Genomic DNA, 23,389 nt, shown 5'->3' with positions numbered 1-23,389 from the left:
AACTTCCCCACAAGCTTAAGCTGTGACAAGATTTCTTATAACAAGACAGTGCCTGTCATTGGATGTGTAGTGTACCAAAGGCAGGTGTACAGTGAGAGGCAAAACAGTCACTGTATCCCTTCAGAGGGCACAATGCCAGGTACTTTTAAGAAAGGCTTCTGCCTTGGAAGTGATGCCTAGATATGGATAGTTTTACCAAGCAGAAAGATTTTCCCAAAGTAAAATGCAGCTGTAATTACCAGAAGTGGTTTTGCTTCAATCCCTCCTTCAATTCCTTCTGTCTTCTTTGCACAATTTAAGCGGATGGGACAAGGTGTTTTCAACAAAAGCTTTCTGAATCTGTCATCTGCTGATGACTACTTCCCTCCGAGTCTATCAACCTGTGTGCTTACTCCTAAAGCCATCTTTGTCTTCTGCCTATTTGTAAAGGACTGGGGCCTGAAGTTTTGAGTAAGTATGGTGAGGTAGTTCTGTGAAAATCTTTATTAATCTATAAGGTACAATCTACCTTAGTAGCTATTTGTGAGTCTAGACCAGGAGGTAGGTGTTCAGCTCAGGCTGACCTGAAGTGTCCAGTTTCCCACCTGCTACGTATTTCAAAATATAGCTGGTCTTTTTGTTGTTGTTATTTCTAGTGTACTTTTGTCACCTAGATAATTTGACTAAGATGAGCAATATCCAGACATAGTGATAGTGGCTTCTCGGACCTTTTTGTCAGTCACCTGCCCTTCAGGAGCCAGGTTGGTTTCCAGTTGAAATTGAAAGGATCTAGGAAAAAAAAAATACTACAAAAAGCAGAAGTTTTTACCTCCATGTTCTGGCCGCTTTTATAAAGCTGAGGTACAGCTATTAACATTTCAGCTGGCACATCCTTATCCAGCACACCAGTAATCAGTTGTGGAAGGGAAGAGAAAAATAAATTAAAGAAGATGAGATACCACTGGTCAACCATCGATGAGCCAGAGAAACCACAGTAGAACTGGTACCAGAAGAGAAGGGCCACGAACATCTGAAAGAGAACCAGCAGTGCTGTAAATACGATAGGAGAAACAGGATCATCATCTCATTATGTGCTGACACCATTAAGCTTCTGGTTCTGCAAGGATTCATCTGTGAACTCTAAACAAATGAATTTTCTAATGAAAGCTAGTCTTGAATTTGCTGTTCCTCATGCACATACCACTTAGCTAAACCACAGTTTGGCAAACCTTGAAGTCTTTCTGCTGCTGGAACCTCAGATCTCATGAGTCAGTGCTGGCTTCACACAAAATTAACTTTCTGTTCAAGTGAAACTCTGATAGAATGTAGTTAACCATAAAAAGCTCTCCCAACCAATGTTGACCTCTAGGTGAGTACTGATCCCATAGCACTTACATTACTGTTGTAATAATAAACATTTCCATAATAACACCTCCTGCTGGTTTGAGATGTTTTGGGAGGATCAGCTAGTTTTCAAAAGGTAAATGCAGCATTTTTCCAAGACCAACATGAAGCAAGACCATCCAGAAGCAAGGAATGTGAAACAATAGGGTCTAATACAGTTGTCTTAACTATTCTGATCTTTGTGCTTTGAAATTCAGAAAATGAGCAGCTCTGTGAGCTATGATGGAGTAACTGCATCAGCCAACTAGGGAAGACAGACCCTTGTCATCTATCTGGACTTCTTTAAGGCCTCTGACATGGTCCCACGTGACATCCTGATCTCTAAACTGGAGAGGGATGGAATTGAAGGGCGGACTATTCAGTTGGCAAGGACTTGACTGATGGCTGCAGACAGAGATTTCCAGTCAACAGCTTTATGTCCAGGTGGAGGCCAGTGATGAGTGGTGTCCCTCAGGGGTCTGTTTGGGACTGGTGCTGTTTAATATCATTATCAATGACACAGACAGTGCGATGTCACTAATGGAGTGCACCCTCAGCAAGTCTGCAGACAACACCAAGCTGAGTGGTGCAGTTGGTACAACAGAAGGAAGGGAAGCCATCCAAAAGGACCTGGGCAAGCTTGAATAGTAGGCCCACATGAACCTAATGAACTCATTTCTTCTACAATCTCTGCCTCATGAGAGGTTTTCAGGGCTCGGGAGAGGTGCTGATGTGTCCCCCCTGTGAGGGGGACACTTGAGGCCTAGAAAAAGATGGGCTGGGAAGGAAATAAACTCCCAGGCTTGGTCCTCCTAAAACTTCAATTTTAGTTAGTCTTTGTAAAGTGTTTAACCCTATATAGAAGGCAAGCAGAAAAACTATGGCAACTGTCCCTCAGGGGTTTTCCTCATTTTAACCACGAAGAAGGGAAATGACATGACCTCTCCTTTAATTTCCTCTTCTTTTAATATATTGTTCTCAACAACTTTCAACCATCTGGAATATGTTAACCCTTCATCATCTTCAGGCCTACAGAGGAAAATGAATATCTGTTCTATCTGAACCATAAAATTTGGGTGAAATTCAAACATGGGACAAAAACAGATATGGACTGCTTAGCCAGTGAAAACTGTTGTAAAGAGAATAAGGATATCTTGTACAGGGAAATTGCCACAGAATAAGAGGCTTAGTCGTGCTGTACATGAATGAATATCTATGTATATGATATGAGAGAGATGTACAGTATGTGTATGTTCAGGTGATGTTTGCATACTACATTGAAGTAGCTTGTATATCAGTAGCAACACACCTCACAATCTGTGAGCCCATATTATAGACTAGCCTATTAAAAGTTATATGGTCACATTTTCTTAAGGATCACTTCTAAAAGTGCTGCGTATATTTCAGGAAAAATACCTTCCTTTGCCCAAAACAAGTCTGAGTTACCAGAGCTTGCTGTTTTCCAAACAGTTGGCTGGAAGATGGCAATTTCATTTCACAACTGAACAGACTTTGAAATTTATTTCCTTTCCACACCCAAAGGACAATAAAACTTCCTGAGTCTTTTCACAAAATGGAATTGCAATAAATACATGGATTTAGATACCTTTCTCTTGCTCATTTGAAATAAACAAAATCCTGCTATTCATGGACCAAAGATATTTTCCTCTCTAGAGCCTTGCTAAAATTAACCTGTCTTGGAAGCAGTTTGGCTTTGACAAAAATGGGTAGTTTGATGAAAATACAGCCAGCTGAAAATTTTCATACCGTCTCTAATATGGGTTTTAGCAGTGCTGGCAAAGAAAGCTGTACAAATAACATTTAAATAACCAGGCTTAAATCAAATTTTTTTTTTGCCTGTGAAATTTTATTTTCGATTAAACAAGAGTTTAATTTGATCTCAAACGTAGCATGTCCTCATTTGTGTGCATTACCCCACTGAGAAACAGTCAAAACAAATTAAATTTAATGAAATTTTTGATATAATGATTATATTAGATTTTAGGTAAAAAAGGTTTCTTTTTTTTCCCCAAGATGAGATTCTGTTAGGGATTTGGCCCAAACTGGAATACCTCAGTGAAAAAAATATACGTCAAAAGATGTCCAGAGCTCTCTTGCAGACATAATGTATAAAGGAGAACAAGTAATACATGCTTATGTAGTAGAAGTTTGTTTATATGAAATCCCTTTGTATCAACTCAGATATTTTCAGTCAAGCTATGTTTCAGTCTATATTTTATTTGTATTTTTATTATCTCTACCAGGCCAAACACCCTGGATAAGCCACCTGAGTTTCCAAATGGCTTTTGTAGCAATTTGGAGTTTAAACTTTGAGTTAGGCTCTACTGGAGAATGGAAAATTTCATAATATGAGCTAATGGGAAAAACAACACGAGTAAGTAGAAAACTTGCAGAACATTTGCAGTGTAGCTGTCTTGATCTCTATGGAGAATCATCCAGAACTTTCTCTTTGCAGAAGGATCAGGTGCTCCCATCTTTCATTTTGGAATATTCCTTCCTTAAGGGCAGGCACTGTGTCAGGCATACTCACGTCTATATGCTGGATATCCCACTACAGTTTTAGAGTCAGTAGAAACAAGTATTGCTCAGAAAGCTCTGAGAGCTGTCAAGGCAGAGCCAACACAAAGACATATTCTGCAGTTATATTCTAGCCTTGAGGCAGCAGCTTCTGAAAATGTTGTACTAAAAATGGCATGAGAAATAATACTTGTAATCAAGGGAAGTTGTACCAAAGGAAATGGAAGATTTTACAAGGGCTGAACAAAAATGTAGGTATATAAACAACAGCTCTGGCTGCTGATTCCTGGAATGTCTTACGTGTATTACTTCATTATTATTATTTTATTTATTTTAACCTAAGATGGCTCTGAAAACACTTTTTGGAAGTTGATGAGATTCAATATTGTCAAACCAAAGGGTATCTTGGAAACATAGAGCACTGGGGGTGGGAGTACAGATGTTCAGCATCAGGCCTTAATACTCAGGCATTTGAACACCAGCATGTATTTCACTGCCGTGTTTCAATAGGTGGATCTCCACTCACTGCAACATTATTTAAATCTGCGTGCTATTCCATACTCAGGCAGAAATTCAAACTTTCCAAGTCCCTGATTTTGTGTCTGGAAGGGTGCTTGCATGCAGTTCCTGATCAGACCACAGAATGTATTTTATCATACTTCCGTTAACACAAAGCTAGTTTATTAATGCTTTATTCCTCTAGCATTTCCTATGACATTCAAAATTTGCAGCAAATAATGGTCTTTTCCTGATAAGAAACCTACCTTTAGACTGAGATCAAAAAGATTAGTCAGGCCAAGAGGAATTTATATAATAAAGTTACCATTGATTAAAAAATTGAGGACTAGATGGAATTTGGAATGCAACTTTTACAAAACTGAGAATTACATTTGTTCTTAGTAAGATTTGGATACTGAGGATGAAATCCACTCTCCCACTCATGGTTCACACATTACCCTCTGGAGCAAGCAGAGGTCTGAGAGCTCTGGCTCTCTTCTTTTTCCTGCTTCTTCATATCCCTTGCTCCCCGGGTGATTTGTAGGTGTTGAAAGTGAGCAGATCTGTGTGCCAGGCAGTGACTCCCACGCACCTGATGGAATTTTTGGGCAGTTTTCAATCAATCACGTTTATACTCCAAGATCAATGCAAAGGGACTTTGTTAGAGCCAAGGAGGTGAGCTGCCACTGGCTCAGTGCCCGGTACTGGACTAACTCCTGTTGAATACACCAGAGACGAAAGGCAGACCCATAGTCTGTTCTTTACCTCCGTGTGCTTCCTTTCTAATGAATTCTTTGGGTTAGTTGGGAATAAGATAAATCAATAAAAAACATCTTCCAAATCTTGGCATCTGAGACACACAGATGACTCAAATTATCACAAGTCACTAGGGAAAATGTACAGTGATTCATAAGCAATTACAAGATAGGGTCAGGAAGAGAAAACACACCCAACTGCTACTTTGGACCAGTGCTGGATGGCCGTGGCATTAAAGACTCCTGTGTCTAGCTAGCTAAAATCTGCAAAACTGCTCTATAAAGAAACTTTTCTTAAGCAGTGCTTGTTATTTCTGTTACCTAATTTGCACATTCAGCAGCACACTGTAGCTGTTATGGAGTGGGTCTTGTATTTTTGCAAATGGCAGCCAGCTGTCTTTCAACTCTGCAAGTTTCTTTGCAGCTTATTTATAAACTGTTTGAAGGCTGACCTAATGCTCACTTAGCACAGAATAAACCCTGGAAACATGTGGTGCCACAAAGCTGCCAAGTTAAACACTTACTGCATTTTTGTAGAAGAAATACAGCACCATGTTGGCAAGTCGGGAATAACACCAGTGGCCATGAACAAGCAAGAGCTTCTCCAAATGCCGGAACCTTGGGATTGCAAAGTCGCTTGCCATCACCGCCTTTAATGAGAGAAGAGTTGGAACCGTTATTGTAAAGCACCACTTTCAACCCCGACAGTGTATCTAGTCATCTTCTCTACTCATACAGACAATGGGAATTGTGGTGATGAGGCATCACATCCACTACAGTGCATGTGAAATGCAGCTATGGCCTTGAAATACCCATAAGCAAACCCCGTGGCTTTGCAGAACATGCCTGGAGACCTGGTCCTTGCACAGAGTAGATTATGGTGTACACTCCAGGTGGTGACAGGCAGCGTGAAAGTGAGAGGTGGGAGAATGGCTAGCAATTAGTTGCATGAACATGAAGACTCAGGGTAGTAACACGTGCGAAGATCTTGGTGTCTGTAATGTCTTTTTCTGTAAAACCAAAGGGTTACTTACAGGGCAAAATGAACTTCAAGAGAATAAAATAAGAAATAAACAGTTAAGAGCTTGCATCATAATCACTGGACTTTAAAAGACAAAACAATAAAAATACTATTTTAAAATAAAATTTGCAATCCTGGCTTATAATATTGACTCAAATGTCCTGAGATATCAGTATTTTGAGGGATTTTTTAAATTGCAGGCTAAAACCATCTATGAAAAATCATGCTAGATCAGACTCCTCTGGGGCTGTGCAGCCTGCCAAACACATTGACAAAATGAGTCACCCACTTCTCTCTACTTCTGACTGACTAAAATTCAAGGCACTGTACATCTAGATGAGACGGTCTTGTAAATAATGGTTATCACAGCTGTTTCACGGTTTTCCATATCCCTAGGATCACATTAAGATTTCATGTAATACTACTTTACATTTCAATTTTAATTTTTATATCAACACTCTTCTCAAAGTTCAGCAGAAGCATGAGGAAAGGTGAAAATCTCCAGAGGGCCAAAGTCTTCCTCATACTCTGTAGGGTATATTTTGGCAGTGGTTTTCAACAAAAGACTTCTTTCCATTTAATTCTTACTAATCCCCTTTCTTGTTAAATCATCAAAAGGGCTCAGTTTTACCAAGCAAGTGCTTCTAGAAGCTATTAAACTCTACAGTATGCAGGAGAAACAGTATGCAGGAGAAAGTATACATACAGTGTAATTTAAGCAGTAGATTTATATAAGCACTGGGACATTTTTTAATATTTTGACCCATGCTGGGATTTCTCAGGTACTGAGATACAGTTGTTATAACCTCACTGTACACAACAGTCTGATTTGTCTTGCAGAAAAGTCGCTCTTCACAGTTTGAGAGCAAAGCTGTGCCACACCTGTTTCCTTGTCCTCCACCCTATCTCAGCCTATTCCAGTGCTAACGCTTCTTTCCTGTTGTGTTTCTAGCATATTACTTCACAACGCATTGTGAGGTGTCAGGTTTTTTTTTTTTTTTAAATTCCATTTTGATTAGAGTGAGGAATATGGAAAGACAGTATTATCCAATTACATTTGCATGTTTATTTCACCTCAAAATATCCTCTTCATTTTCACATTTTTTCTTCCAGCTTTTTCACAGGAAAACATGATTCATACTCCACATGCTTCCATAGAATGTGGAAAGAAAATAAATCAGGCAGTATTGCTGTTTTAGACATCCAAATCCTCAACGCCTTTTGAGTATCTGCATGTGTAAGATTCTGACAGTTGTTTATAGTAAAAAGGCCTGCAAAGTTCTTAGGACCTTGGAGCAAAGGAAGGGATCTGCAAATATTTTCCACCCTATTGAACTTTCATTTTAAAAAAAAAAAAAGATAGTTTAATGGGTTAATGAGCGAACAGCTTTCAGATTTAAATACATGCAAAAACCAGGGGCATTTGAGGACTAGTTATTTTAAGTGCACGAGCTCTGTTGAAAGTAGCATAATGGGGAGAGGAGTTAAAAAAATGCCACAAGCATTACCTATGTCTGCATTAGGCAAAAAAGAGTGATCTGAATTAATATATAGGTGATAAGCGCTGGTAAGTTGATAAGAGATGCTAAGACCCAAGGAGCTAGGGGCAGACCTTTTTTAAATTGATGGCTTGGAGGAGACCCCACAGTCTCCTCCGGGTTCTGTGGATCTTAGCCATGCTTACAGAGTGATACTGCAGAAGCTATGCAAAGCTCTCGGGGCTTTGTTACATAGCAGTGAACGTACGTGGCATTAGCTTAATCCAAGACTTGCTTTTCTCCTGCCCTCTCCATCCACCAAAGTCAGAACCATAGGGCATACGGCTGGGATGCCATATGCACAATGAATGTCTGAATATTTTTGTGGTAGCTTCTTCCAGTCTAAGTTACAGCTGCTACCAAGTCTGGATAAGCATTTTTAATGGATTTTAAGCCTGAAATCTTTCTGTTTGAATAGCACTGATGGATGTCCACTTGCATCGGAGATGACTTCAACCAAACCCACTCGACAATTTAAACAGGAAGTAGAAAAAATGTAATAGCTCAACGGGGTCGAGTTGAAGCATATCTTCCCTAGTATTCATCTTCCAACAAGGGCCAAGAGATGATGCCTTTGGAAGAGCATATGAATAGGAAAAACATCTGACTTTTCTCCAGGGTACTGTCCCAGCTTCTGGTGATTTGCATGTCAGAAAATGCACAAAGTTGCCATCCAAGTTCATGGCTCAGTGAGATTGTTATTTCATGAGTCTGTGTTTTTAACCCAGTTAAGTTACAGTATTCATGAAACTCCATGGAATAAAAATCTATCACCAGCTTGTGCACAGTGTGAAGGAGGCCCTTCCTCCCTTTTGAACTAAACATCCAGCCAGCATTGCAAAAAACACAATGTGGGTCAGAGAACCGCCCACTGGTAACTAAGTTAAGGAGTATGCTCATCTGCTCAGGTTCTCAGGATGGAAACGCTTCCCATCTTGCCTGAAGAACTCTTTGTCATATACTGAGCTACTGTTTTCTCATGTAATTTGTCTGCACCCAGACTAAATACAACGTAGGTTGTGGAAATGATGGATCTTCCTCATTCTCTGGGTCTTATTGCTACTTCTGGTTCTAGCACTGCAACTGAGCTGCATTAGCATTAGGAGGCATAGGCACTAGGTAATACAGTAGGTAAATATATCCTATAAATATACATACTCTCTTTTGGGGATGAGAGAAGTGCCTCTTATACAGTGGCAAATACAATAATAACAGGCTGAACACATCCAAAAAACTGCAGGGGAAGTCCCTTTACCTTGATGTTCCCTGTGGCAGGAAATGGGGTGAACACCAAAACTTGGAATGGTGCTGTTGGGAGCAGTGGTTCTGCAAAAAGCTGCAATTTTCTCTTTCTTCACTGATCTGCTGTCTGAATAGGGCTAAGTGAACAAGATGCGTGGGTGTTTGGACTAAGAGATACCACCACACCATGCAAATAAGCTGCTTCAGCTGAATGGGCTTGTGCAGCTATTCAGTGTCAGTCTACCAAGCAATGCAAGAGAGGAAGATAAAGCCAGAATAGGGTGAACCTTTTTTCCTGTCTAAATAATACATGGAAAAGCTTTTTTCCTCCTTGAAACCAGTATTTAATAAATGATTTCTCTAAATATATTGCTTAGAATGATCTGATAAGTTGAATTTTCTGAGATGGTTACATGTGTAAGCTCAGCACAGCTCTGAGAACAAATAAAAGCTCAAACTCAAGCTGAAAGCATTCTTATGGAGCACAACTGGCACTCCTCAGTATAACTTGCAGCTGCTCATTTATTTGTGCTGGCTATCCACAGACAGCTTCATCGAGCTAGCACATGGGAAGTGCCTATTTCACCCTTTCATGGGAGTGCTTTTCAGTGAATGGGCAACGTTACCTGCATGCCTTCTTGACCAGAGATCCCCACACCAACATCCGCAACTTGGATCATACTGACATCATTAGCACCATCACCTAAAAATGAGAAGATACAGTTTTGTTTGTCATTACTGGACCAGGAAAAGTTGGAAACAGCAAAGGAAAAGAAAACTAGCTATTATTGAGTTTTGGCTGGGTATAGTAAGGGAGATGAGGTAGGAAAGGATCCATCTTTGGAACATAAGTTTCAAAGCTTGGCAAAGCTACCGATACGTTCTGATCTTTGTAGACTGTTTTATCATGGCAAGCAAAAATAAACCAAACACTTCTCCTTTTAGTAAGACCTAAAATGTCAGGCCTGAACTATATAAACACTAAAACACTCCAAGCAAGCGCTTCCTAACACTCTTGCTTCCTGACAACTATCTGCCTGCTGTCAGGTATGATTAAGAATGAAACGTGCAAGGATGCCAAAAGCCAATGAGGATGCCTACATACTCAACAATGCAATAAAGTTAAAAAGCAAAAGTGAATTCTTGACTTGGGTTGACCAGTCTGAGATCTCTAATACTTCATCACAGGTAGATTTATCTACAGTGGTTGCACGGTCACCATTTCTTGCTCTCTTTCTAGTCATGATATTGCAAGCGACAGGAGATAAAACTGATGTTTTTGTGACTGTGCAAAACAACCCAAGTTAGCTCATGTTGGTTAAAAGTGAAATGGGACTACTCAGCTTTTAAGCCAGAGCAGGAGCTTAAATTTAAACCACATGTTTGTGTTGCTCAGAATGAAAACAAAGCTGCCCAGTCTCCACTATTGTTTTTAAGTTTTCTGGATAATTCAAGTTAACCAGTTAGATATTTTGACCATGTATGCAAATGATTATTTCCATGGTCAGTCAGCCAAAGACATAAATTAAGTGCGAGGAAGGCACAGTTGAGTTGATGTAATTTAGTAGGCATGAGAATTATTAAAATCAGCACACATTTGGTGCTGTGGATGTCACAGGAGTCTCGCAATTATTATATGTACTTAGGATTTCTGATGGGTAGGTCCAACCCACGTGTGTTGCTGTTATGATTGACCAAGATATCTAGGTGAAAGCTAGGGTGTTTTGTGACAATGTATGTTACAATTGTATCTTCTAGCGTAACGTGACCCTAAACTTGAGATAGGGAAAGAAAAGCTGGTTGATATGTCATATATAAATCATACGTAAAAATCATGGAAACATGAAAAATGCTCTAAGATTTAAACCAGGGAGTATGACAAAATCTGACCTCTGCCAATTACAATTAGCAGGGATGCATTGTAAGAGCTGGCATGATGCCCATCATAAATTCATTCTTTATACAGAGATGGTCAATTCATGCCTATGCTGTATGACGTACTTGTGATGAAAAATGCAGAACCTTGAGCTTAATCATGACCGGATGAAACAACAGTGAGCACACTTTTGTTCTGTGTAATACAGTACTGCAAAATGGTGTTCTGCACAGTATCAGCTAACCCAATTCTTCACAGCAGTGTTTGGACATGCTAAAACCTCATAGCATCCCTAGATCACCAGTATCTAACTTCTGTAGGAAGAAATCCCAAATACTACTCCAGAGTTTTATATTGTTTTTGAATAAATGTGTTAGAATGGCCTGACACATTTTCAGACATAACTAGAAGGTGAGTTGTACAGCAGCTGGAAGGTTTGTGTTGCAAGTCAAAACCCAAGATTATCAAGGCACAATAAACACCAATGCGGGCATGTTTAAGATGAGATATTTACCTATTGCCAAGGTCATTGCTTTGAGTTTGTCTCTGACTAGTTTCACTACCATGCTCTTTTGGAGTGGGGTAGAGCGACAACACAGTACTGAACGGCATCGCTTGGCTAGTGCAAGAAATTTATCTTCTAGAGTAGGTTCCAGGGCATAAGCTAGAGTCCTTCCATCAATCACTAGGCCCAAGCTGGAAAGCACAGAGGAAGAGGGTGGATAGAGAGGGGTGAACCCAATAGTCATGTTTCCAGTAGCTTCGTCTATTGTGTTGTTTGAAAATTTAGACTCTACGCATTGCAGACACTGCTCCAGCAAGACAGCACATGTCTCCTGAAAAAAAATTCAAAATAAATATGCTTGAGAGAAAAGAACATGTATTCAAACATCTGTGTTTGCTGTATATTTAAGCATAAGGAATATGGAGAATGTGTAATATTTGCTGCACTGTGAAAGTTTTAATCTCTAATTTTCTTTTTCTCTATTAGCTCTTAACACAATTTTGGCCCAAGATATGACAGCAATGAAGACAAGAAAAGCTTAAAAACTCACTCATCTTTAACATGCATTATTGTATGCTAAACTAATTTCTTTTAGCTCCTTCTCAGAATAACAGTGTCGGGGAATGATATAATCAGTATCAGTACCAAGTTAAGCATGGTGATGAGCACCATGTATACGCCTACAACTCATATCAAGTAGTTAAGCATTGTTAAAGGCCAATTAAAGGTTATTTAAGCTGAATTATCTGTCCTAGACATACTCAACTAAGAGATGTTACTGAGAATATATGAACATTTAAAATGAAATGCTACTGGTTGTACAGCAAAGTATGACAAAAAACGAAAGATCACGGAAAGTCAGTTTACCAGTTCAGTTGATACACTCAAGAACGGAAAATGCTGTTATCTTTTCTTCCTTTTCGAAAGGAATTGGAGCTGGATATTGCTGGCCTACCTCTCCTCTGCTGATCTGAAGTCCAATTTTATCACCCCATTAAAGGACTATAGCACTATCGGTCTGGTTCCTTGTATGTTAGACCGTATCAGTAAACTGTGACTGTCTGGTTGCGACAAGTTGAGCACAGGAAAGATCAGTAATTCAGAAGAATTAGAAAAGGTCCGTTAGGAAGCAAGTCATTAATGTAGATGTGGTTTTCTGACTCAGAGTACTAGCACTGAAATTTAAGCACTGCTTCTATCTCCAGAGAATAAAACACCCGAGAAAACATGAGTGACTGAGTTATCTAAATATTACATTTCAGTGGTGTAAAATAAAGCAGAAATTTTCAATTCATTTTTTTCTTCCTCAACAAGCATTTAATAACAGGCTGCTTTTGGCGCCAATAAGCAAAACTAGGGATGTTTTCAGAATGCATAACAAAGGCAGGCATTTATGTTGTTATGGCATGTTTTCATTCATGGTGGATCCCAATACACACAGTTAAATGTCTTCAGTAAGTTTATGATACATGACACTACAACTTAGAAATAGAATTCACTGAAAAGTATTCAAAGACATGTCCTACCTGAAAATTACGGTTGAAGCAGGAAAAGAAGAAAAAAAAGAGGGAAAGGAAAAAAAGCCATCAAACTTTTAATTTTACAAGTTGAAAATAAAGCAAAGCTAGTTCACAAATAGACTTCAGTATAGTACTGGATCTGCTTACTGGTGACTCAGCATTCAGAGTGATGATTTCCTCATCATGATCTAGTAGCTTGCAGGCATACGCAATATTAACAGCTGTTTCTTGCTTGTCTCCAGTAAGAACCCAAATCTGCAGCCCAGCTTTGCGCAAGTTTGCAATGGTTTCTGGAACGCCATCCTGTAAATGGTCTTCAATGCCAGTTGCACCTAAACAGACAGAAAAAAACCAAATTATTCCATGTTAAATAAGCACTTAGAGTTCACCTCAAATTGTAAATTTGGATTTTTCAAAAAAAACACAGCAGTCACTTACATTGGGAAACAGCTACACTAAACTAACAATGGCTGCAAGACTGCACAGGCAGCTTTTTAGAGGTATCCGGAAGGAGCCGAAAGCAGCTAGGGTAAACATTTGCATCAACAGTCAACAGCAAATCCAGAATTCAAAACTTCAAAAGCAACCTGATGCCACTTGTACCATCAGTGGTTCACAAGGCTGATGTGTCTTTACTTATTGTTTCTCTGCTCTGTATCTTTGCCATTTCTTCTGAATGGTGCTAGAAAAGATCCTGATTCTAGGAGATAGCTTTTTTCTAAAGGGTCTTGACTGCCTTTCCTCAACTAGAAGAGGCCTGGCCATTAGAGATCTCTCCCTTTCAAAGAGGAATGACAGCAGAACTGCAGCTTGGCAACTGCACATTGGGCTTTAGACATAAACCTCTTCCTGCATTGTTGCTGCTTTTTGTTCTTTCAGAAAGACACTGGTTGCCCAACAAGATGTAGTAGAGAATAAATTATAAATTTGTTGGCCATGATGTGGAAGTAAAACGGGGCTTTTTCATACTTTCAGTGTATCTTCCTACTTGCTTATAATAAACTGAGTATCTTTCCTATGCTTTCATAAATCCATTTTCAAATACTATAGCAAAAGCAGCTGAGGACAAAATTCAGTGTCATCACCGATATGTCAGTGCTCCACTGAACTTCAGAGTGGTTTCAATGCAAGGACATGTAAGCCCTCACTACTAGAACGTGGAGATGACAAACATTCAAATTACCTTGAACAACAGGAAAAGGAAAGGAAACTTCTGTCAGCTATTTATTATTGCTGTGGCTGTTGTTTGAACAAAAGCATTGTAGCAGTAGAAATCCTCCCAAAGTCTGAGCACCAGTCATGGAGGTGAAAACACATTCTTAGTGCAATGTGATGAAAGCTTTTATTATCTAAACAGTGCACAAAGGAAAAGACATTCCTTTACCAGACTCACTTTTTTATTCCCAGAACTGAAGCTTAACGGACCACTGCAAGACCCAAACCACATTATGAGGTTCCTGGGTAACAATTCCTGGCTGAACAGGTAGTTTACTTCTGGCTAGAGCTCACTTACTAATCTCACAGTTCAATTTCAGTATTTTTTTACTGAGACAACAGGGACAAACATGGTGGGATTTTCCCAATTAATGTGGTCAGAACTAGTCAACTCATGGATCCCTTTAAGTCAGAGAGAAGCCTTGCTTCTAATCCCAGAGCAGGTATCTAAATCCGATCAAATGAACTGCACTTTCTATTTTTTTCTCTCTCCTCTGGTTATACAGGGAGCCTGAGAGATCTAGAGTAGACACATCAGAAGTTGGTTGACGTGGATCTCGCCTCCCAGAGACAGGCATGCTGGCAAATACCGAAGGTTGTTAGTTCCATCAGTGTTATGACTGTCCCAGTGCCCTTGCCAGAAAAAGCAGTTAGATGTTTGGAGTAATAGTGGATATATATATACAATTCAGAATCTCAGTGCTTTCTACATCTCAGCTGAGCAGAGAAATGGGATGACTTTGTCCTCGGAATACATTTTACATACACTGATCTTATCTACACCATTACAAAGTACCGCAATCCCCTTCCACAGAGCACACAGGCCCCGAGAACACGTGCTAAACTTGATGTATATGAGAGTTGATGCCTCTCACAACTGCAGTTTATGAGCTTTGCTTTATGAGCATCTCTGGTGCCCCTGGAGTCATGGAACTCTCTGACATGGTAAAGTGGCACTAACCCAAAGAAATTCTGTAGACAGGTTTCGGCCAAGTCCTCCTCCTACTTAGAGCAGCAGTTCCCATTTATGATATTGTGTCAAATGCATCTCTTGTTTAACTCCGCTCATTTCACTAGTGATAAAATGATTGCAGGAGCAAGGAAAATGGGATATGTCTGCTACATTAATTATAATCCCATTCCTTTGTGGTGCTGCACATGACAGCTACAACAAAGTCCAAAAGAAGCTAATTTCTGTACTGTCACAAAGCATTTAAAGGAAAGAATGGATTTCATAGCCAAGCTTTCAGAATTTTTAACACATTTTAACTTCATGTCCAGCTCTCATTTCGTTACCTAGCAGATGCAGATTCTTCTCTATCTGCAGTGCTGACTGAAACAGGAGTTCTTCACGATTTTCCATAGAAGATTCTGCTTCCAAATGACTTTTTAACCAACAGGCATACTCCTCTTTGCTGAGAACCTGTTTAAAAGAGTATGTGAGGGCACAGGCAAAGTGATGCAGATGTATTCATACTTTACTGAATAAAATGAAAAAGAAAGCTATAAATCAAGAACAATAAATTCATAAATGTCTTCAGTAATCTTTGTCAAGACTCTCCTTAAAAGTGAACTAAGATCCTGCATTTACTTACTCTTTTTGCAATGCACAGGGTCCGCAGCCCATCCACAGCATACAGATTAAGGTAATTCTGGGTTTTGGTTTGGATTTTTTTTTGATGTTTACCCCGAGGGTCACCTAGATATGAATAAAAGGTGATTGAAAAATAACAGCAGTTGAATGTTAGAGAATAGAAATGTGTCTACAGTACTTACTGTACCACCACTTTAAAACTGATACTTTTAAAGAGCTGTTGATATCTCCTGGAAAACTTTCAAGTCAACCATTCCATTTAGAAAAAAATCCTATCTTTTTGTTCTATCTTTTCTTTCCTCTCTCTTCAAATGTCATTGTGAATTTGTGTTAGAAAGACTGTCTTTTTCTTACTCCTTAAGTATTTGTTTGTCCTGAATACTTTGAGAAATCATGATAATCTTCACAGCAACCAATAATGTCAGAAAGAGAAGTATGATTTCAAATAGAGTATTAGCAAAGGCTTCTGTACATATCGTTATGTGCAGAAAAATGATACTTTTAAAAATAGCACTTAGTTTTCCTCATAGGTTAATATCTCAAAAGAAAGAGAAATGGTGCTCTGTTTTGTATATCTAAGGATATGAAGGTATTAGTACTACTGTTAGTACTGTATGGATACTACACTACTTACTGGTCTGAGTCAATGCAAGAAGTTCTGGGTGTGACTTTGATTTCATTCAAAACACAATTTACATTTATGCAGACCTCACAGCTAGTTCTACCTTGAGTGCATCAGCACAACTTCCACTCAGTTTTTTTCCCCCTTAAAGCCATGTGTAAGAGTTCAGAATTGGGACTGAGCCTCTGATCCTTTTCTCCCTTTAGAAGGGATTGTTTCAATGTGCTCGCACTGTGATCAAAAAAGATTAATGAATATGACGGTAACACATTTTGTTCCATCTCATTACCTGAAATGAGGTCTTCAAAAGTTAAAAACAGGTGATATGTATCTTTTTTATCATCTAGGATCAAGACAGGTTCATGTACAATGTACTGTCATAGCGACCTTCAATAATACGAAATGCAGTGTTACTGCTAAAGGAAACTGGTAAGTTTTTAGATTGAAACCATTGATGGGAATGACCGGTACCTTGAGGCAAGTTTCCTATTCTCTGATGTCATCCATTTTTTTTAAAAAAAAGTCTGCATGTTTTTTGGCTTTGTAGAATCATCTCAGGATTATAATTTTGTAATTGGAGCTGTTTCTTAATGCACTAGTCGTGTCACTGGTATTTGTACTGTAGCCAGTCACTGAGTCAGGTGAGCACTACTCATCACCAAAGTCTGAGTGCTTGCAGAGACCTAATATAGATGATCTGAGCTGACCACTGGATGTGCTTATCTCTCTGAACTGACCAAACTGAGGACCTATGGTCACTATGCCTTACCATAAGCAGTTAATGTAGCTATCTAAATTAGATGATGTGAATATCCTATTGTTTATACTTTTCAGTACCCATGTTCTCAGCGTGCAGTCATACTCAACTTGATCTTGCTATATGTGACCGTGTGTACACATATATGTCTATCTATACACATCAACACTTTCTTATTTATACAGCAGCACAGTGCCTAATTGGGCATTCGGAGGCTTCAGTACATTTAGAAGTACTGTGTTCAGAAGGACCTTGACAGGCCAGAGAGCTGGTCGGAGGGGAACCTCATGAAGTTCAACAAGGGCAAATGCAGGGTACAGCACCTAGGGAGGAATAACCGCAAGCACCAGTACAGGCTGGGGGCTGGCCTGCTGGAGAGCAGCTCTGCAGAGAGGGACCTGGGAGTCCTGGCGGACAGCAGGTGAACCATGAGCGAGCAATGGGCCCTTGTGGCCAAGAAGGGCAATGGTGTCCTGGGCTGCACTCAGAATAGTGTTGCCAGCAGGTCAAGGGAGGTGATCCTGCCCCTCTACTCAGCCCTGGTGAGGCCACACCTGGAGCATCGTGTCCAGTTCTGGGCTCCCCAGTACAACAGGCACATGGAGCTACTGGAGAGAGTCCAGAGGAGGGCTGTGAAGGTGACTGGGGGACTGGAGCATCTGTCCTAGGAGGAGAAGCTGAGAGAGCTGGGACTGTTTAGCTTGGAGAAGAGAAGACTGAGGGCAGACCTCACCAATGTGTATAAATGTCTGAAGGGAGGGTGTCAAGAGGATGGAGCTGGACTCTTTTCAGTTGTGCCTGACAACATGATAAGAGACAACGGGCAGAAACTGAAGCACAGGAGGTTCCGGCTGAATATGAGAGGGCACTTCTTTACTGTGAGGGTGACAGAGCACTGGGACAGGTTGCCCAGGGAGGTTGTGGGGTCTCCTTCTCTGGAGATATTCAAAAACCCTCCTGGATGTGATCCTGCACAATGTGCTCTAGGTGATTCTGCTTGGCAGGGGGGTCGAACCAGATGATCTCAAGAGGTCCCTTCCCACCTCAACCATCCTGTGATTTTTGATTCTGATATTGTAGGAAGGAAGGGGTTGGGTGTTTGGAATCCCAATATTCTTTTTTTTTTTTTTTTCCCTGTTACCTCAACCATGTGTCAGCATATTTCACTCTCTGTATAGCTATTTTGTCACCTTTAAAGACCGTTCCATCTTCTCCAGGTCTGCAAAGCTGGGAGTGCACACACCCAGCTGTTCCTAAAGGACTCCAGAAAGACTGGGGTATTCCATGCATTCCTCATCTCTAATTAAAGTCACGTGGCAAATACTGGTAGGAATATCCTGGTAGGCCTGTCTATGTATCTATTAATGCTACCTATGCTATTATACAGATTTTCTCGGATAGTGCAGATGTTTTACTCTGGAAGAGCATTCCTATGAATATTACTTGAAATTGGAAAGGCCTTTCTTACACTGTAGTTTATGGCTCCAACATACACACCACAGGTTCCTGCAGAAGCTATTTAAGCAGCTCACAAACAGATTCATCTACAACATACAGCGGAAATATACAGATACTGAACTGGCAACCTAAAAGTTTCATTTAGCTTCTTTTCTATCTGTGCATAATAGTCTTTTTGGCATATGCGAGTTGGCTGTACAATAAATTATTATTTTTTTTTTTCTGGGAGAAGTACTGCAGCACATCTTCTTGGAGGCTTCTTGTATGACTGAATCAGCCTTTTTTTCACTTTAAAAGAATAAAGTAGGCAAGCACTGTTCCTAATTTATTGTGATACATCACTATTCTAGAGACAAATGCTGTATTTCTTGCATATCCCACTCAGTCTTATGCTACCGGCTGTTTCAGTCACTCACTGATTTCAAATGGTGCAAATTTGAAAAGGTGCTTAAACACAGCAAAAGCCATTTCTACCTACTCTAAGGTTAAGTGGCGTTAATCACTTCAGATCTGTCTGAATACCATGGGCACTAACACAAGATCATAATGCTTCAATGAACAAAGACAGTAATTCTCTACAAACAGAGCTGTGCACACCACTTCCCATGTGAATTCTCAATTCCAGCAGCAATGACTGCATTTCTCTCCTCTACCAGCACACCAATGCGAGCTAAAACTCCTGCTAGCTCTCCATATGCCTTATCGGCCTTATCCAGAGATTCAGCTTGGGCTCAGAAGTTAAAAGGGGGGAAGGGATCTCTTGCAGACAAAAATCCAGTTGTGGAGATTCTTTCTAGTTGGGGTGATGCAGTTCCCATGCTTAGCAGCACGACCGCATGCACTATGGAAGTGAAAACCAGTAAATATGTCTTCTACAGAAGAATGATAGAGAGCTAGTGGCATTTTGCTTGCTTCATTTCCTTCCATAATCACAAGCTGTAAAAAGCCAGCCCAGTCATTGTTTTCTCAGTGACTTATGTTCACAGTCCCTGTGCGAGCTGGTTATTGACTCAAACAGTAACTTTCTTATTTATGAACATAGAGACTGTTGAGATAAAGTAAAAACAATATGCTTTTGGGAATCATTTCAAGGCTTTTGAAAATATCTGTGTGCTATCAGAAAATGTCAGCTTTCAGAGTCTCAGCTAGATATACAAGCAGAACGAATGGAGGGAATTCAGAAACTTTCAAGTTTTGAAGCTCACGGTGATTTATTTATTTATTTTTTTTAATGAGATACAACTGAAGCTACAACACATTGCTATTGCATCTAATTTTGGGCTGTTCCTTGTGGCATTTTAAAAGGTTCTTCCTCAGAAACAGAACCTTTGTGTTTCATAGGACCCAGTTGTGCAAGGAGATTATGGACACAGCACTGCCTCGATCTTTCAGTCTGAGAGCACAAGTATCACTAAGCCTCAAAATGCACACTTGACTTGTGTACAATTTACACATCCCTGAGGCATTAACATAGCAAAACAAGAGCACTGGGATTAGCTGTCGCATTGATTCACTTATTGGTCCATTACTTAAAATGATAAATGCCTGAATTCTTGTAATATTTACATTCCCCTTCACACATTCCATTATCAACAGAGAACACCACAGACGGATCCAGCAATATATATATAATATTCATAGCATAAATCCTTGGAGGACCCCTCTACTCGGGGAATACCTCCCTGTAGCGTGAAAAAGAGGCATCTCCCTCAGGAATTTACAAAATGTCCTCTGACATTAGGATACAGCAGGCAGAGACTCTGAGTTCAATTCCATGAGTGAAGCTGTTCAAGAGAAATGTCAAACATTTTTCAGACAGATCCGCTGAAACTCACAGAATTACTGAAGCCAGCAGTGGATCAGATGGCTAGAAATTAAGGGAAACTGCTTATGAAGTTCTAGTGACTGCACTTTACATTGCTTGCAAAAGCAAAATATACTAAAACACAGTTCATTTTGGGCTAAAAAGAGAAAAAGAAAAGCACAAACTCAAAGCATCGTTCAATTCATTTGCCTGTGAAGGTGCTGAAATCACCGTATTTGCCCAGCTATGGAATTTCCTCGCTGCTAACAACACACAGGAAACCTGCTCCTGCATTTCTGACTCACACCAACTTTTGTAATGTTGCCGCTGGTTGGTTTCTAGCTGGTCTTGTTGCCCACCTAAATCCTAGACCCACCTGAATATTTGCTCGAAAATTCTTCCACCCATTGTATCTACCACGAATGTACACAGTAGTTTCAAACATAGTCTATACTATTTTTATTTTATGGAGGTGAAAAAATATTTGAGACTTGGCATAAAATAATCATTTCATTTTAATGCTCAGTTCTCATTCTGAGAACTCATTCCCAAACACTGTTTTCCAGGTATGTTATTAGTATTTCTTCTTAGTACTCCAAATTCTCTGTCAGTTCTTTAGAGGGAAACAAGTTTCCAAAGATGCTGTATGTACCTTCTGTGATATCAGATCTTTACCAGAAAATTATTCATGAATACTTTGTTGTTAGTTATGGACAAGTTGTTCTTAATTTTTTGGCTGTGCTTTGATTTATGTCGCTGTAAACAGAAAAGTAATGCCAACAGTTTTCTGTATTTCATTAAACTAAAATTACACAGTATAAGCCTTTCACAATTGTTTACTCCAGCTAATGTCAACGTAACCACAAAGTCAATGCACTAGTGAAACACAGGAAGCACCTCTAGCACTTTCGGGTTCTGTCCATTCATACTGGGGTAACCCTTAAACACTCGATTAAATTCAGTGTTGAACATGCAGTAAATTAGATGCAAACTGATTCATGCCAACTGACGCCCCTGTGTTTCCGCTAATTTCTGAAATCTTACAGGGTTTTTCTTGAATTTAACTCACTACAATTAGCAGCTATTTAAAGTTGTCCCTGTTTCATGTGACATCTGGGTGCTGCAGACTTTAGGGAAGTAGTCCATGTTCACCTGTTCACAGCTACACGTCTGTTCTTTACCACTATCTGACGCAAAAAAATTCTCATCTGAACAGCATCTCTCCTTATTTTGTCACTATCTTTCTGTTCTGATGTCTGATTGATTCACAGTGCCCTTTAGCATCATTGTCAAATGCAACCCAAAAACTTTGATTTATGCAAACATATTACAACAAAAGGAGGTGAAGATTCACAGATTAAACAAATAGGGGAGCTGGAGTAGGAGCCGCTTGAGTTTCATATAAAATACTGAAATAGCCAAGCACTGCCAGGCAAGTTTTCCTGAAGAAATTTGCTTTGGCAGAGTTTCAAGAAATAATAGTTTCAAAATAAAGTTTGCTAGTAGAAGTTCTTGTATAGTAATTAATTTAACTAATTCTTGAAGGTAAAGAACCAGTAATTTGTTACAGAAAATTTGCTATAATAACAAAGTATCATAAAAGAAGAGAGAGGGCTGCCATTCTACCATTCTCTGTATTCACAACAAAAGCAGGCAGGTCTACATGCTAGAGCAGGCAGTAAGACGTGAGTTTTCAGCAGTAAAGCAGAACCACCTCCCCCAGGCCCCAAGGGTGAGTAAGAGACATACCTGAAGAACAGGGTAGAAGAAGATCCATAATAACTGAATCTGCTCCTTTAGTGTAAACATTTATCTCATCTGTGAGAGGATGTCTGACCACTACTGACATCCTCTTCCTGATGGAATCAAAGCCCAACGTATGTAATACTTCAAAGTTTAATATTCCCAGGTGAGGTAGCTCCACTGATACCTGGTCAGACAGCCTTCCAACCAGAGAACAGTTATATGCCCTTGCTGCATAGACGAGAGCAGCTTCATCTGGACTCTCTGCTTCATAACGGAGTTCTCCTTCCTCAGGTCCACTCCCTACAGGTGTCCTGCCTTGCTGGGAGCTGTAGCCATTGTTATTCATCTGTGCAGAGTATGCCAGCTTCTCTTCCAGTTTTAATAAAGTGCTCTCAGTAGATGTAGATGAAAGAACACTTAAACCACATCTGTGCATTGATTTATTTGTAGCTAGACTAGATGAACTGCTGCTGTTAGATCCAGAGGTCAAGCGACTGGGAGTGAATCTTCGGATGAAGTCTTCTATGGTTTTTACTGGAGATTTTAGTTCAAATCGATCTCTAACCTTGAGAAGCAATGAACAAACCAATGAAAAAAAAAATAAAGTTGCCCAAGAATTTAGACAGTGACATTCAGTCTAAGTAGCTCCAACTTAAAAAGAGAATTTCTTTGAGAGCAGAAAGTAATGGCATTTGTCATTTGAGAAGGGAAAGTAAATGGACAAAACTGACTTACTAGCAAAAAACCCCAACAACCTAAAACTTCAGAATTGTGTCTCCATGTGAAAGCATGTATGCTTGCATTTAAAACATTTTTTCTCCTTTCACCTCCTCAGATATGACTAATGGATAGACAGTCAGTGTTGGACCACCACCAGTAGTACCTACTGAAAGGCTATTGTTAGCAGGAAGCATTGGCATTCTTTGTGCATATTTGGTGAAGGTAGTAAAAAATACACTAATGCCAGAGTTTTCTTTTGAGAAGTGTGGTACCAGAAAAGTTTTATGAGAATATTCCAATGTCAGTGACGTCTTTAGTAGCAACATATTATAAATAACTTCTACTGTCTTCTCTTTTACCTTCAGTTCACTTCAGTTTATCACTTATCTTAGTTTATTTAAATCTTTTATACAATGTTATTAATTGCAATAGCATATTCAAAGTAATATATATTCAATTATTGTATAACAGTGTAGCATTCATAAAGCAGCAGAGTTTACCACTCTCCAAATGCTTCCCTGGCACAAAACCATGTGATCTTGCAGACTAGTTCAATTTTTATTCCAATTTGGAACAGAAACAGATCTCAGAATTTTCTCCAGAATGGAAATTCCAGCT

The 23,389-nt window shown here is 39.6% G+C and overlaps 1 protein-coding gene across 2 annotated transcripts in view; it reads right to left on the bottom strand.

Moving 5' to 3' along the window:
• Window positions 1–23,389, bottom strand: part of ATP10A (ATPase phospholipid transporting 10A (putative)) — a 114,606-nt gene that overhangs the window by 3,993 nt on the left and 87,224 nt on the right. For both annotated transcript variants that reach the window (XM_080579646.1, XM_080579647.1), the window contains 8 exons: window positions 22,055–22,616; window positions 15,666–15,769; window positions 15,367–15,493; window positions 13,003–13,187; window positions 11,345–11,666; window positions 9,581–9,657; window positions 5,678–5,803; window positions 809–1,009 (listed from right to left, as the gene is read on the bottom strand). In XM_080579646.1, coding sequence (XP_080435772.1) covers window positions 809–1,009; window positions 5,678–5,803; window positions 9,581–9,657; window positions 11,345–11,666; window positions 13,003–13,187; window positions 15,367–15,493; window positions 15,666–15,769; window positions 22,055–22,616 — 1,704 coding nt within the window. The remainder of the gene's footprint in view (window positions 1–808; window positions 1,010–5,677; window positions 5,804–9,580; window positions 9,658–11,344; window positions 11,667–13,002; window positions 13,188–15,366; window positions 15,494–15,665; window positions 15,770–22,054; window positions 22,617–23,389) is intronic.

This window comes from Anser brachyrhynchus, assembly GCF_964034855.1.
Source record: "Anser brachyrhynchus genome assembly, chromosome: 1".
NCBI lineage: Eukaryota > Metazoa > Chordata > Aves > Anseriformes > Anatidae > Anser > Anser brachyrhynchus.
This window is presented reverse-complemented; position numbering and strand designations above follow the sequence as displayed.